Consider the following 16,390-nt stretch of genomic DNA (forward strand, 5'->3'; position numbering starts at 1 on the left):
AACGTTCAAACTCAGTGCTTCACACATACTGTAGATAGCAGACAGACAGATGGATATACATAAATATAGATATAAATGGGGGAAAGGGGGAAAACAAGTTCAGATACAGAGTACTGTGGACAGGAATGGAAACCATAGTGACGGCGGCGCCTCGGACCTGGGCGTAGTGTCCGCTGCAGATGGCCGCCCGCCAGTCGGGCACGTCGATGCAGTCCGGGTGCCGCAGCAGCCAGTTGTCCTCCTTCACCAGGTAGGCCCCAGGGTACTCGCTGACCGAGCCGTCCATGTCGTGGAAAACCGTGGTCTTGTCCCCGTCCATCTGCATCTTGTTGAACCAAGGGCCCGGCTCCCCGAAGAACACCCGGGAAGTGATCTAATTGGTTTCGAGGGAAGGGGAGGGGACAGCTTTAACGAGGGTGTCGCCCCTGTCAGCCTCCTCCCAGCAGCACAGTGTGGGAGCACACGGCCGCCTGATTACAGGGGACAGTTTATGCACTAGCACTAGACTCTTTCCTCACAGCAAGCGGCATGACAGCTGATTCAAGAGAATTTATCATCTAACATCTGCCTCCACTAATAAAATACTGCTTTAACCAAAGAAAGCTGCCTACTATAGAGTAAATTACAACAGTGTAAAAAACATTTAAAATATATAGCGTGAAGTATTTTCATAGCTCACGTTTATAGCAGTTTTATATGCAGAAGCAATATTAAGTTTCAGAATTTTTCACAATTTTAAAATCCCACATCACAGTATTGCTTGTCTCATACATATCCAAGTCTCATGCATTTCAAGCGTTACCCATTCGAATCATAATAAATAAAACAAATATCAAAAACACATTTTCAACAAAAAATAACCCTACAATTCATATAAGTAATTTCTCTGCTTAAAAAATACTTGAAAATGGGAAGCAGAATTTTATTAAACCACCTTACATGAAATACACATTGTAATTCTATTTAAAGTTCGGCCAAATCAGCAGGAAATCACGAGGAGGGGATAAAACTGGACACTGGATCAACTTACAGGAACGTTGTCGAAGGTGATGTCGGTGACATTGTTGTTGGGACAGCTCTGCCAGGAGTTGTTGAGCCGGAAACCGAAGGCGCTTGTGTGGCGTCCGTCGAGCGCGATGTATTTACGGAAAGTACAGTTCTGGACATTTATGGGTCCGTCGTAGATCTGCATGCCTCGGATTGGAAAATTCCTGCAGGGCACAATGGAAAAACTGAGGATCACGGTTGTGAATAATACAGTATCCAGATATATTATTTGGCAGGCAGATGTTAAAGGGCCAGTTCACCAAAAGATGAAATAAAGGTACAGTATGTTTCCACTTTCCTGGGGTAGTAGCTGTCCATACAAATAGTTTTGCTGAAGTGTGACGAGTTTTTTTTAGATTCAACCATTTCAAAGCTGTTATGTGCTCTAACAAAGCAAATTGCTAACATGCTAACAAGTTGCTATATTGCAACTACAGCAAACGTTCACCGCAACATCCACTTTATCAGGGTGAGCTGCAGCAAATATCTAGAAAACTAGTCTCATTTCAGCAAAACTATCTGGATTGACACATACTACTCTGGGTAAGTGGAAACATGCTTTCATTTCATTTTTAGGTGAACAGCCCATTTGACATTGGTTGGACGATGTGATTTATTTTGTTACTCTAATACCTCCAGGCAGAGATGCCCTGAACCGGGTCACTCACACTGCTCTGGGAAGTGTCCTTCCATTGAGGTCCGGCCCACCAGGCCCCCAGATACGGTTGTCGGGGATGGGCATCCCCCTGTTCTCGCTCTCCCCCACAAACAGGGAGTTCTTCACCTCCTGCCGGGAGCCATCATCATCGGGGAAGGTCCCCCCACTGCGCACAGGAAATGTCAGATAGAGGGACCGCATGCAGACAGCTATCCCCAGTGCTCCCCACTTCCACCCAGTTAAATTGCTTTCACACTTTTTCAAAGCTCTCATTTCCCAGTGCATCTCAAGCAACCTCCATATAAGGCGTTTTCCAATCACAACCGCAACATGTGAGTTTATAGATGGTTCTATAAATAAAAAATGCTTCCGTTCCCATTGTAATATGAGAACTCGTATCCGTTCGCTTACCTTGCAAGAGTCAGGCCAATTCCGTTATCAGCAAATCTGAGAGGCGATAAAGGTCACAGTTAATACATGGAAATGCACCATAGTTTGTAATAGTTTTCATTACACCAGTACGACGCAGTGTAAACAGAATGTACCACAGGGCATTCTGAGACGTGAATGGACAGCCAGTAAGTAAGACTGCAATATTGTTTATTGTCTTAAATGGATTCAGTCCTTTTAAAACAGCGAAAAGCTTCAAGCTGAAGAAGTGAAGATGCGTGTTGCATGTGATAATTGGAGATAGTCATGTGACAGAGGTGTGATGACAGCAGAGTCCCATTGCCTTGTGACAGCTCACACTCACTGGCAGTCGTCGAGCCACACGTCACCCCCCCGCAGCCACGCCCCATGGTCCTGGTTCTTGTAGGCCACAAAATGGTGGATTAGGGCTGGGACCCTGGGCTTGAAGGGGTCAGAATCCTGGTGTGGGCCATACCTTTTGGGAAAGACAAGGACACCAGGAGTTGTGTGCATGGCCAATGGCGCCATGTTAGTCTCTGCAATGCTGGCATCACATGCAGAGTGACATTCCCCTTTCCCAGGGCTGATGCAGCCCTCAGCATAGTGGCCTTCCCTGGGCTCCAGCTAAGTGCTTATTAATATGGGTTTCACTGTTGATTGGACACTGCTTTGTGTGTGACACATCTGAACATCTTATTTTATCAACTCATTTTTGATAATATGTAGTAATAAATAAAGCAAGCATATAAATGAATAGTGAAATTAATCCCAATTTCTCAGTTTAAGTATTTGGGGGAGTAACAAAAAAGCAACTGTTCTACCATAAGTGCAATATATTCAAAACATTAAAGGAGTTTCTTTACTTCTTTCATTACTGCTAACACATTGATAGCAATGCATTTCTTTCTGCAAGGAGTCAAAGCATATAACTCAAAAGACTCAAACAAAAGATCTCAAACAGAATTAACCGCTCAATTAAACTGAATTGTGCTCATTTTAATGACCTATCTTGATTTAACAAGCACTTAGGAAAAAATAAAAAAACAATTGTCAAGAGTTGTTAATAAAGCATGGAAGATCACTGGAATTGGGAAACTGCAAATAACAAATCAGTAACTCCATGCAGTCAGAAGGAAATTGCTCTAAATACTCCATGACCATATACATCAAACAAGGTGTTCTTTCCAACTTTTTCCATTGATTTAGGGAATGTCTTGCACATTAAAATTGCAAAAAATATTGTTTATTCCACTGCAATATCCCTTTTTAAAAACGGCATGCTTTGCTTAATAAACCTTTCCAGACTTGAATTAATGATGCATTATAATAAGCACAAACATGTTCTGGTACCAGAGTTGAGTAACACTCAACTCTGGTACCAGGGAAAGGCTGCTCTGATGAAGGTAAGAGGAGAGGGGATTTCGATACTAACCTGGCACCCACAAGGGATAGGAAAGGTCTCTTATCCTTGGCATTGGCTTCTGTGGTTTTCACTCCGTTGTCAAGGATCATTCCAGCCTAAAACATTGCATCAGCAAAAAAGGTCATATGGAAATCTCCTGGTGTAGGAAGCAAGAAATTAGCATGACAAAGCAGTAACAACGCACTTAAGATATTTGACAGCCAGGCGCATGTTTTGATGTTATTACCTTCTTCGGAAAATGTATTTCAAAATAAGAGGTGCAACAAAGACATTTTCTGGCTTATGTATGTTTTGTGCCGCTCTGCCTACTCTGGTCGCCCCAGGCAACGACATAATGGCCTGTATACAAACCCAAGGACACATTATTTATCTGTCTTTTATTATCGCCTTTCACGAATCAAGCTGTTGTGCACTGCTGTAGAAAATGCCTCATGTTTTATGGACAGAGATGACTCGAGAGAAACTGCGTTTCAATTATCACATGGTATTAACTGCTGCATGATTTGGATTTTGGTTCGTAACTGTCCTCAACAGTGTGTTCTTGAATTAGAACTGTAACTGGAGTATCATAATTGCATTATTCCTTGATGAATAATGAAAACAACCAGGACTTTGTCGTGTCCTCGGGCTGTTGGTCCCTAGTGTATATCATAAAGCCTGTGCTGTTGGTCTTGTTATGTAGCCCTGGGAAGCTGAGATGCAGTGCCTCTGTCTCACCCTGAAGTTGGAGTGGGCGCGGTTATTGATGAATTTGCCCATGGGGGTGTGCTCCGTGCGCCCCGCGGGGTAAAGACCCTCAGAGGGCCCGGTGGGGATGTGGTGGAAAATGAACCAGAAGCCCGTCTCCTGCAGAGGCCACACGGAGGGATTCAGACAAGGGAGTGAGCAAACACCTGCTCTAATGACACTAATAATGTTAAAAAACAAAACAAAATTTGCCCAAACACACACAGACACAGAGTCAAATTTAAGGACAAATGCTGGCCTCACACACACACACACACACACACACACACACACACACGCACATGCACACGCAGACACACACACACACACAGCGATAAGATCACCCCGAGCTCATTATGTCCATTCACCCGCTTATGGATGCTTTTACACATGGTGGACTGGCGGGATTGAGACGGTCTCTGACAGCTGCATGGCCAGCCAAGCCCTTTTATTAATTTTCTCTGGGAGAAAAATTTGAGGGCACAGACAGGCGCCGGAGCCTTTCGATCTGGTTTCTCATCTCTAGGCCATTACGCAGGTCAAACGAGTCGCTAATGAGCCTCGGCGGGCCCCCACTGTCTCCCGAACACTGCCAGGTGAAGGAGGAGACTCTTACCTCTGAGCCAGCAGCCGCACAGTTGATGACGTTGTTATTGGGGTTAGCAATCCAGAAGGTGGATGTGGCACTGCATAGAGACACAAAAGCCATTTTAGGACTCGTTCCCCTCACCCCTGCCGTTCGTACTCATGTTCACGCAGATGGCTATTCCAGGAGTACGGTAAAGCACAGACTGAAACGATGTCAAATTTCATCCAGGACACACAAAAACGTCATGCTGTCTCTGCGACCGCAACTTCACAAGCAAAGTGTTCCACAACAATGGGCATCACATTAGCTGAGGAGCACAGTCAACAAAGCACACCATTACCAGTATTTAAGTCAATTAGAGGTATTAATTTAGGCCAATTACTGTCAAGTACTTCTGTATGAAAATAAACATGAATCACTCTGTAGCACCGCATTAAAATGAAATAATACAGATATATGATTTATGGATTAAATGAACTGAAACAATAGAAATAGAAAAGGCAGGACAAAGATCGTATAATAATCATTTGTTGGAGAGATAGTAGGACAATAGGAAGCAACAGAGAGCACATAGAAACCATAAGACTGTACCATATCCACACCTTTGAGGAAAGATTTTGACCATAATTGATGGGGTGCATATACGTGATATGGTCCATATGGACGCCTCCAGATGGGAGCCCTTTGTGCCATGTCAGCAGAGCTGATATCTCCATGTGAGAGAACTCAACAGTGTTCCGTCTGTCTATACCATACTTTATGTTTGGTTAGAATCATGTCTGCAAGGGAACGGTCCGATGACTTGCAAACACAACGTGTGATATCACGTCACGACCCAATAGCGAAAGCTCACAACCAAACGTCAGAATTTTGGCATCTCACTATCTCATCTTCAAAAAAGAGAACAGAGGCTGCCCTCCTTATGTGTATATTTTTTTTTCACTTCATTTAGAAGGGGGTAAAGCAAAGTGGGTTAAAGATAGAGATGAGATTCCAGTACAGAAAGTGCCATGGTGGGGAATCGAGACCTTGGACACACGGGGGTGTTCGTATATGGGTTGAGAGACAGCCTTCCTTTGGACTGCTTCCGACACTCTCACCATTTTTCTCATTTTTAACTGCACTGCACAAAATGATATCTAATTTTCCAAATGGATGTGGATGAAGAAACATACAGCCTTCTGTACTTGTAAATGAAATGCAGTTTGCCAAATGACTTGTAGTAAACCATTAAAAACGCATAAGATTGTGCCTGACTGATCACAGCAAAGCTCATCCACTGCGGAAAAACAGTGACAGACTGCAGGTACTCTACAGGCACAGACCTCTGCAGGTACTGCATACATACAGACCTCTCTAATTCAACTTAGACTGCAGGTACTGCATACATACAGACCTCTCTAATTCAGCTTAGACTGTAGGTACTGCATACATAAAAATCTCTCTAATTCAGATTAGACTGTAGGTACTGCATACATACAGACCTCTCTAATTCAGTTTAGACTGCAGGTACTCCACAGGCACAGACCAGTCTAATTCAGTGACAGACTGCAGGTACTCTACAGGCACAGACCTCTCTAATTCAGTTTAGACTGCAGGTACTCTACAGGCATAGACCTCTCTAATTCAGCTTAGACTGTAGGTACTGCATACATACAGACCTCTCTAATTCAGCTTAGACTGCAGGTACTGCATACATACAGACCTCTCTAATTCAGCTTAGACTGCAGGTACTGCATACATACAGACCTCTCTAATTCAGCTTAGACTGCAGGTACTGTATACATATAGACCTAATTCAGCTTAGACTGCAGGTACTGCATACATACAGACCTAATTCAGCTTAGACTGCAGGTACTGCATACATACAGACCTCTCTAATTCAGCTTAGACTGTAGGTACTGCACACAAACAGATCTCTCCCTAATATAACAGTCGATTAAGTGCATATTTCCCCAAATCATGGAATTCCTTTCGTACATCACACCAGAGCTATGTCAGTGCTTGGTCTGAGTGACTCATCTTCAGTCCTCTGAGAATACATTCAAAAGCTTCCCCTGCAGTCTGGCAGGAATACTGCTAGCAGAGTCTGTAGTCATGGTGAATGCTTTCCACACCCAGTCCAGTTTAGATGGTTTGTTTTCAGTGTTTTCTAATATACCATTTTTACGACTGGAATCAAGCAGTCAGAAACAGCTCACATCCCCATCCTTATATTTCCTTTCCCAGATCTAGATCTTCTTTATGAAACCATTTATATTGGTAAGGATGTGTGTCTTCAATTTGTAGTGATAGATTCTGGTCATTCAATTTGGTGAAAATATCAGTAAGATAAGCAAGACAGGCTACGCACACTGTGTCCTCAAACACTGCAGTAAGGGGTAACAAGTGCTCCTTCAGAAGAGCACATACTTCAACGTGCAATTCAAACAGCCTCTGTAGCGTTTTACCACAGGAGAGCCAGTGTAAGTCAGTATGAAGCAACAGCAGCTGGTGCTCTGACCCATTGTCTTGCAGAACACTTTAAGAAGTCTGTGATTCATAGACCTGAACTGGATAACGTTCATCACTTTAACTGCATCATTCACAACTTTACATAACTTGGGGCGAATCCTCTTATTGGCCAGTGCCACCCTAATGAGTGATACAGTGCATCCACTCAATGTATGGGTCTTATCTGCTTGATGTGCCTGAGGAACCCACAGACTCTCATGATATAGCTGCTGCCCATCTGTACACACATGAGTGCAGGCTTTCCAATCAAAATTGTGTTGCCTGAAAAACTATCAATAGCTTGAGAAGCGTCAGCAGTCTTACATAACAACATAAGAGAGGTGCTTAGTGCTCAGGTGCCACTGTAAGTGGGATGGCTTAATCAAACTATTTGCAAGGAGCCTGCATCGCCACAAAAGAAACACAGAGGCTTAGGCGAGTCCGTTGAGGTGCAGGTAAATCCAAGAACATGCTGATCCTGAAATTGATGATCCTTGGACTCCCTTTTATTGTTCTCTGCAGGCTCATCTGAGTTAGTATCTGATCTGCTGCTGCTTATGGTAGCAGCTGCTAGTTCTAGCCACTGATCCATAACCCACAGGACAATCATGCAATGCTTGCTTGTTTGCAGCACTTGCACTGGCCTAACAACTGCCAGGTAACTCAGCAGCATGCTAAAGCATGAAAGATAAATTAAATATATATTTTCTTACACCAAAATCAGTTATTTTCACTTTGTATTTAATTACAACACAATTGGGTGCTGTGAAATGGTCTGAGCCATTTAGACAATGGTAAGAAAACAGATGTTTTTTATTCCGTAAAATAATAATTTACATTCTGTAAATATCCCCCCCCCAATTTTTGGACCCTTCCACGTAACCCCTGGGGTACATGTATCTCTGGTTGGCAACCAATGCTCTAGATGAGTACACTCTAGGCTCTACACTGCCCCCTAGTGGGTCCCGTGTGAAGATCTTTCATGCTGAAAGTTCAATACTTGCAGCCACGACAACGTCCAACTTCCTGTTATCCTGTAGCAAGCCGCTAGGCTAGAGTGCGGCAGTGACAAACTCATTTCAGATGTGGCGCTGCATGTCAGGATAAGCGGCTTTGCAATAATGAATGGCTAATGTCAGAGTGGCACGGTAATCATCAGAAGCATGTCACTGACGGGCAGACACGCTCCTACCACAATCTCTCTCCACTTCACGGACTGCTGGCCCCAAAGGAGAGGCAGCTACGTCCAAAGAAAAAAAAGCTTTACTTTTATCTGTGAATTACATACCTTGCTTTTTGTTATTACCAAATATTAATCTGATTTTTCGCTCAGCATATGTCAAATTACATAAGTAAATATGGAAAGCAGATGATGACTGGGGTGGTGGTGGGGGGGGGGGGGTATCTCTGTTGTGCTGGCGTATATTTGACCTATGAACAGAATTATTCAGAATAACTGAATTTGGTACAGAGGCAAATCAAGAAAACAATACATTATCTCTTTGTCCCATTCATTATGGAGCTCAGTGTATAAGGAAATTCAATGATGTAATTTTACTTCTTGAACAACTGTACTGAATAAAACACTGACTTGATAAAATTAGAAGGAATGCCAAAAACAGCCAAGACTCAATTATGAGGTAGCATCATTTTTAGTCCTTATAGCAATCTGAAAGGTGCATAAAATAATTATGGCAATGCTTAAATTAAATAATCATGAGATTTAAATGCATAATAATCCCCATGGAAATAAAAATCTATGACTGCATCAGCAGTATCTCAGTTTTCACACAGACTTTCATTAACTCTGTTTGTAGTCACAGTGAAAAACAAATTCCAGGGAAATGAATAAAAAACGACTCTGCTGGGCTTTGCTGTGCTATATGTTAGGCTGTAATTATATTAATGTTCTTAAGTCAATATGTAGTTTGTAAAATTGTTCTCTTTGATCACATTCATTGCCATCAGTTTTGATGAAGATGAATTCACAATTGGTATTAAAATGAATAGGGGACTAAATCTATATCAATACCAATTTTATGCTCCGTAACTTCTCAAAGCAAATAAAAAAGCAACAAGATCAAGACAATAAACCGACTGTAATTACAGCTAATCCCCTTAAACTACGATTGACCATGTGTCCACAGAAGACATTGTCCAAGAGTTCTTGAAGCAGATTTGATCTAACTTTGTGTATGCAAAACACAGCTGTTTTCGAGTCTGGATAATCAGATGCTATTCTGAACGAAATGGGGGTAAACGGAGAAGGTACACAGCCGGTAGCTGTCGGTCAAAGGCGGCCCAAAGCGCCTCTCTCTCTCACCTGCAGTCCTGTCTGGGGTTGGCCACGTAGCCGGGATAGGCGCCGTTGGTGATGTCGCGGCACATCTTGCTGTCCCTGTCGGAGGGTAGCAGGGTGCCCGCCTTCACCACCAGCCCAAGGCAGTGGTCGAAAGTGTTGCGCTCCTCGGGCCCATCCTCAGTGAAGAAGCAGTGGCCCAGGGAATGGTATCCCACCACATCCTTCACCTGCCATCAACAGAGGCCAGCTTCAAAGACATGCCGCACCCAAGCACAAGCCTTTCCCTTTATCTATCCCGACAGAATGAAACTACACTTTATCATTTATTTATTTGGCAGACCACCTTTTACCAGGAAAGCACACCCAGTTTACGATGCACACGCATAATTAATTTCTACAGCTGGATATTTCCAGAAAAAAACTTGAAGTTCTCTTTCTGGGAATTCAACGAGGCTCGAGTTTGTGCAGATGGTTGTATTTTTAGAGCCCTCCTTCCCCACGAACAGGTTTAGTGTGAGGGTAGATCTGGTTTAGATAAGGCATAACCTGGCACACAAACAAACCTGATGATCATATCACTGGGGACGAATATTACAAGCCATGCGATTCAGAGCACAAGTAAGGTCACGGGCAGATTTTCACATTCGCCATGAAGCTTTCCGGAACGACCCCAGTGGGGCCCACTTGTATGATCTCTGAAGTGAATAAAAACAGGCCTCTCCATTCTCAGCTGCTCTCCTTCCAGGCCTTTTCCGAGGAAATCAAACAACCTCTCACACTGTCTCCAGCACCCCTTTAGGAAATTTTATGAAGATCCCTAAATTGTCCAGCCGACTTCATTAACCACACAGAGGCGACAGATGGCTGTGCACTTGTTCAATCAGTGTAACCATGCCTACAATATAGCAAATATTGCACCAGCTCGTCTTCACAGCCACGGGGACATCCTTCACTGGGCAAAGATAAAGACTCATGCTCTCAGTGAACTTTTAACCCCTGTGTCGGTGGATACTAACAATGATACTGTACCTCAGGCCTTGTCACAGACAGACTGCTGCAGGCAGGATCCTGCATCTCGTGATGGCAGCTGAGGTGGCTTTATTAAATCACTGCAGCCTTTGAACCCCACTGTAAATTGTGCTTCACTTGAATATCCTGTTATCCCTTGGCGATGTGGGCCTGACTCAGATGTAATGTGTTTGGAACATGCGGAGAAATAAAGAGGCCATTGGGGTTCAAAATGCTGCAATGGCACACGGTACTCTAGGACCGCACCAATGTAATATTTTACCAAACAGATTACTATCAGTAACATTTCCAGTTAATGCCAATAATTATTTCTTCTGTTTCCTCATTGATCGGCCTGTTATTTGCAGTGATTCATTTAAGTGTGTGTCAGGCAGTGTATAATTTTGCAAGTAAAATATTTCCTACTGTATGCAGTTACTAATCTATGTGTTATAAACAGACCACTTCTGCCAATCCTAAAGAGTTGTATTTTTTTAAATCCATGATAACTCACAGAACACATCTGAATGTGTGATAAGAATTTATTACAACTCTAACAAAATTCTAGTAATGTCTACTCTAAATATACGTACTCAGGGTGTGTCTAGCCTCTGGTCTTGTAATTATTGACTGCTCATAGGCCAAGCTAACTATCCATATGGTATGCATTTATGTCACTATGCAATGGAGCCAGATTGAGCATCATATTTCATTAAGCATGGTTTAATTTCAGGTGAAACTACAGTCTGATGTAGTATAATATGGTTTGAAAGCCAAAGTTTCTTTTCCTATTCACATATTTTATATGGTCCCTTAGCCGGAATTGAATTTGTTTGTCAATTAAGTATTTTTTATATTTTTTGCCTTCATTAAGGTCTCACAAATTAATATTGTTTCTGAAACTGTCATGTCGGTCAAGACATAGTGCAAACCAAAGAATATTATTTCTGTTTGGATAGCAGTGATTGGACATGCAAAAAGTTGCAATACAATGGTCCTCTATCTGCCTCAACAAATCCAGTCTACCTCAATCACATCTCCTACCCCCCTTGACTACCCTTCTAAACCCAGTCTCTCCACAGTTGTGCCCACAACCCCACTGCTCCCCCTCACCAGAAGGCCATTGGATCCATGCACCGTCACACAGCGGGAGAAGGTGTGGTGGATAGACATTTCCTTCACGTACGTGGGGGGGTCGTAGCCCCCTTTCTCATCCACATCCCCGTTCATATGGAAGTGCACAGGGTAGTGGCCCATGGACTGCTGACCCATATGCGTCAGCTCCAAACCCTGGAGATGAACAGATTTGAACCCGTGCTCCACCTGGAGACAGGACAGCAAGCGTTAAGAGACCAAAATATGAGCGTGAGACTATGTTTGTGTGCATGCCCCTGCAGGGTTACAGTTCTCTCTAACCCGTCTTCACATTTATAGATGTTATGGCAGATTTATTTCTGAATTTCATTTTGGATCCTGGGAGGACAGAGATTAGGGTTTTACCTGTCAAGATATGTGAAATATATGTGCACTGCATCAGAGCTGAAATCAAGAATTCAGATGAAAACACATCGTAGAACAGGATACACCCTTGGATCGACTGCAGACTGCTTTCAAATAGACATTTGGCTGCTCATATTTGTGGTTATGCAGTGTGACCATTATCTTACAAACCTCTAATTGTTTCAATATTTTTAAATGTGCAACACTATGATTTAGGTTCACAGGAAGCAATGGGGATGAATGCATATTCATAAATAGATACAGTTTCATCCAAAGTGTTTCTTTGAGGGTGACATTTTGAATAAACAAATAATGGCCCATAAAACACTTTCACTGGTAAAAATAGTTACTGTCATTCTTCCTCTTACTTGGCTTTAAAGTGCCTTAATTTATGAATAATATAAAATGTAAAGAGAACTGCAGCTGTATATCCAGAACATGCAAGCAGAAAAAAGGTATTGCAAATCCTGCCACATTTTTTATGGGCTTTCTGAATTATGACTCAGAAAGTGCATAAAAAATTAACAAATGTGACACATTTCCACAAAGTAAAAGTTGTTTACTTGTTCCAACATTGACATTCCTCAAACCATTATCATTACTCAGTTTTTGGCTGACACTCATCCAGGGCTGTCAGCATTTCAAGTGGCCCACATAGCATGTGCAGTTCTACTCAATATATAATTTGACAAGTTTATTGACTTCCGATTGACTTCCAGGAACTTTAAGAATAGTTAATAAGGACAGAACTTTGAAAATATAAAATCCATTTTTGTTACTGCTGACAGACAGTGGCCTGGTTCTGTTTGTCTCTAGTTTAGACTTCCTATTAAATGCAGGTGTTGCTGAGTCCAACATGCACCAAAATTTATGACAAAAAGTTGTTGGCATTGAAAAAAAGACACACTCCAAGGACACATTTTGATTAAATCCTGCATGTTTAGAAACATTTTGGAAGGCTTGATGACATTTTAACTCCACAATAAAGCATAAGTTAAGGAAAAGTATCCAGACATAATGAGTGCTACTGTCTAGACAATTATTAGCAGGGTACGGAAAGTAGACAATCAAAATGTGTCCTTAACTTTGACTCAATCAATTGTTAATTTTCTTCTTTTCAAATACAGTTCAAAACTTTTGTTGGCAATTGCTGGACCTGTCAAACAGTGTCTGTAAACAATTGCATTTAGTTACATTATTTTAAGTCAAAGGGAAATGTTGAATCCAGGACTACCGTAAGTCTCCAAATAGGACTAGTGACCTTCACTTTTTTTGTCAACACATGTAACTCAAAGCCTCCAGATGGATACATACCTTTATGTGTCCTCCAAAGGTATCAAAGTCAAAGAACTTGCAGGCATCGTTGCCGTAGCAGCCGGACTGCATCTCCCCTTTAATGAGGATGTTCCTGTTCAGCACCGCCACCTCTGCCCTCATGTCCACCCCGTCCACCTCCTCTCCAAGGTGGAGGTAGGCCGGCTTCCCTGCAAGACAGTGCATGCTCCACTCAGCACACTGTCTCTTATCGGACCGCGTGAGCAAGGGAGAGACCAGGTCATCTCTGTATCTACCACATACGCACTCAACAGCTCAGCAGGGCACCAGCAAACTGTGCTATTGTCAAAGCAAGTTTTCTGGGAAGGAGTTTTGTACAAATGTTGAATGCTGCATTCAGGCAACCTCAGTGCAGTTGGGTACAGAGTCAGTGACCCAGATAGGGAAGGAAACAGCAGAAGCACCGCGGTTCAGACCTGGGCTTAATGACTCACAGGAGACCCTGCGCTCGTACACTCCACTGTTCCCTGTTGGCACAGATGACCACATCGAGACAGTAAAGGGGCTGTGTAACGAGGATAAATTGGTTCACCCGGTGGATGAAAGCATTCTTTTTATTTCTCTATAACTTATTTATTTTTACTCTGCACCAAATGGCCGCAGCTACCGCTCAGGATGGAGCTCGGGCCAACAGAAACACACTCTGACACGCGAAGTGTAGCGCAAGGCCACTAAATATAGGACAGCAATCATGACCTGAGCAACGCTTGATACTGCAGTCTCTGTACTTAAACAGTCAGATATTTCTTCCAGACTTTCCAGAGGAAGATGCAATGGTTTGTCCTTTCAAGCACCTTTATGGGATGCGTTAAGGCAGATTGTTTTTCGTGCAGATGTCAAAATGTTCACCGCGGTATTCCGCCGTTAAGCAGAGCAGGCAGTGAAATCCGTGTCTCAGTAACATTTTGATCGCGGCGCTAGATCTCCTGGAGGAAAGCTGTGAATTAACTGTTCCCACGTCGACCCAATAACTGATGGAAAAATAGCAGCACATTACATTCTTGCTTTGGACAGCAGATTATCTCTACGGGCCAAAGGCAACAAGCAGCAACTGGCCCGATGATGAGCATATCGGATCCCCCGCGTGAACGGCTGACAGATGGGCTGTGTCTCGTTCCCGTCCGCGCGCACGCGCCTCGCGGATCGCCCTTGGCGGACCCGAAGCCGAAAACAATTATATCGGGTTCATCTGAAGTGGCGGCTCCTCCGTGATCAACGATTCAAAAAACGACGCCGTTCATTCCACTTGCTGCGAGGGTCTGTTGTTTAGGGTCAGCGTGTCCACGGGGACGGCATGTAATGACAGTGAATACACACGCGGAGCAGAGAGCAGAATGAGGAATGCTTCAAAGCTCATTACTCGGCATTGCGCTATTAATCTATCATAAGAACGGCTTTCTCGTTAATTACAGAAATCTCCAGCATGCGGACCTTATTAAATCGACACATCTCCAGATTTCAATTATTTGCAGGGGTGCGTGTGTGCCGTAACTAGGCAGTGAGTCTATAAATGAGGGAAGTGAGCAAAGTGACAGGCGATGTCGTCCCTCCGCAATCCTACAGCTTCATTAGAAGTGACAAAGCAATGAATGCGACTTGGAGACGAGCATTTCAGCGCCGACACCACAGGCTCCACGAACATCGCTTTTGATTAGGGCTATATTTAGAGCTGTCTCAGCTGTCCCTGTGTAACACACGAGGAGCAACATGCCCAGAAACATGCCCCGCCGCATCAGTGCCGGGGCACAGCCATCTCACAGTCTCAGCCGGGGGCTCCCCGCAGCTCCGTCAAACACTGACAGCACATCCATACACACGCATGCAGTTTCTCACGTGCACGCAGGCTACTCCAACAGAAGCTGTCAGCTCATAAACCTACACGTGCTGTAGTTCTAGTCTGACATCTGCATGCAGTACCTGTTGGAACATGTTTTCGTTATTACAGTCAAAAAACTAAAACATATGCAAATGTGTTCTGAAATTTGTGGTGACAAAATTACAACACATACCTGTGCATATATGCACCCCTACATTTACAGAGAAAAACTGATAGCACAACATACACTCTTTATTCTGGTAAGACAATTACCCGCACATACCAGTACCTATACATGCTTCTCAAGTCAAACACTGACAATACACATAAGCACAAACACACATACACACACACACACACACACACACGCACACACATTTGTGTCACAAATTTCAGAGAACTGAAACAATACATTTGCTTTAAAGCTTGCATACTGTTTTGCATAATATTTGTGCTTCTATTCTTCATCCAGTCATGACCAGTTAAACAATATAAAATGAAACAGTATATAACCAAATGGCTACATGAAATGCATAAATGCATAAAATGTGAACATATGCAAGCACACGCACACACACTCTCTCTCTCTCACACACACACACACACACACACTCTATAGTTTATGTACACTGGACTGAAGTGTTTTTCTCCTCATCATTCTCCCAACATGGGGTAATTCTCCATCAGCATATTCTTTCTCACACAGCCCATTACAAATACCACAGTTCAATCTTTTCCAACACACTTAGCCTCAGGGAAGATTTTGGAACAACATGATAATCCTCAATTTTACAAAGTCTCCTACCAGACTTTTATTTATTTATTTTTTTCTAAAGGGTAAACAAATTAAAACCAGAAAACAAAAAAAAAACTTTCTTCTTCAACCGTTTGGAAGTGATGCTGTCAGCCACACTTGAGAAGCTCGTCTGTAGTAAACACTGTGACACTCCCCAATTTCTCCTCAAGAACACTGGCGCACAAGCCATTGCCTTTGCTCTCCACAAAAAAAAAGTTCCAGCAGGAACATGTCACCACAGCAATTCACCAGCAAGCCTTGTGGAACAGAAACAAAACAACAAACA

General features: G+C 43.0%; 1 protein-coding gene across 3 annotated transcripts in view; it reads right to left on the bottom strand.

The window, feature by feature from the left end:
- The window catches only part of cemip (cell migration inducing hyaluronidase 1), a 66,708-nt gene that overhangs the window by 5,768 nt on the left and 44,550 nt on the right, over positions 1-16,390 (bottom strand). For all 3 annotated transcript variants that reach the window (XM_035420075.1, XM_035420077.1, XM_035420076.1), the window contains 11 exons: positions 13,472-13,641; positions 11,771-11,980; positions 9,671-9,876; positions 4,882-4,951; positions 4,257-4,385; positions 3,549-3,634; positions 2,460-2,591; positions 2,117-2,152; positions 1,716-1,871; positions 1,031-1,211; positions 158-373 (listed from right to left, as the gene is read on the bottom strand). In XM_035420075.1, the coding sequence (XP_035275966.1) occupies positions 158-373; positions 1,031-1,211; positions 1,716-1,871; positions 2,117-2,152; positions 2,460-2,591; positions 3,549-3,634; positions 4,257-4,385; positions 4,882-4,951; positions 9,671-9,876; positions 11,771-11,980; positions 13,472-13,641 (1,592 nt within the window). The remainder of the gene's footprint in view (positions 1-157; positions 374-1,030; positions 1,212-1,715; positions 1,872-2,116; positions 2,153-2,459; positions 2,592-3,548; positions 3,635-4,256; positions 4,386-4,881; positions 4,952-9,670; positions 9,877-11,770; positions 11,981-13,471; positions 13,642-16,390) is intronic.

The sequence above is a fragment of the Anguilla anguilla genome, chromosome 5, assembly GCF_013347855.1.
Source record: "Anguilla anguilla isolate fAngAng1 chromosome 5, fAngAng1.pri, whole genome shotgun sequence".
Taxonomy (NCBI): Eukaryota; Metazoa; Chordata; class Actinopteri; order Anguilliformes; family Anguillidae; genus Anguilla; species Anguilla anguilla.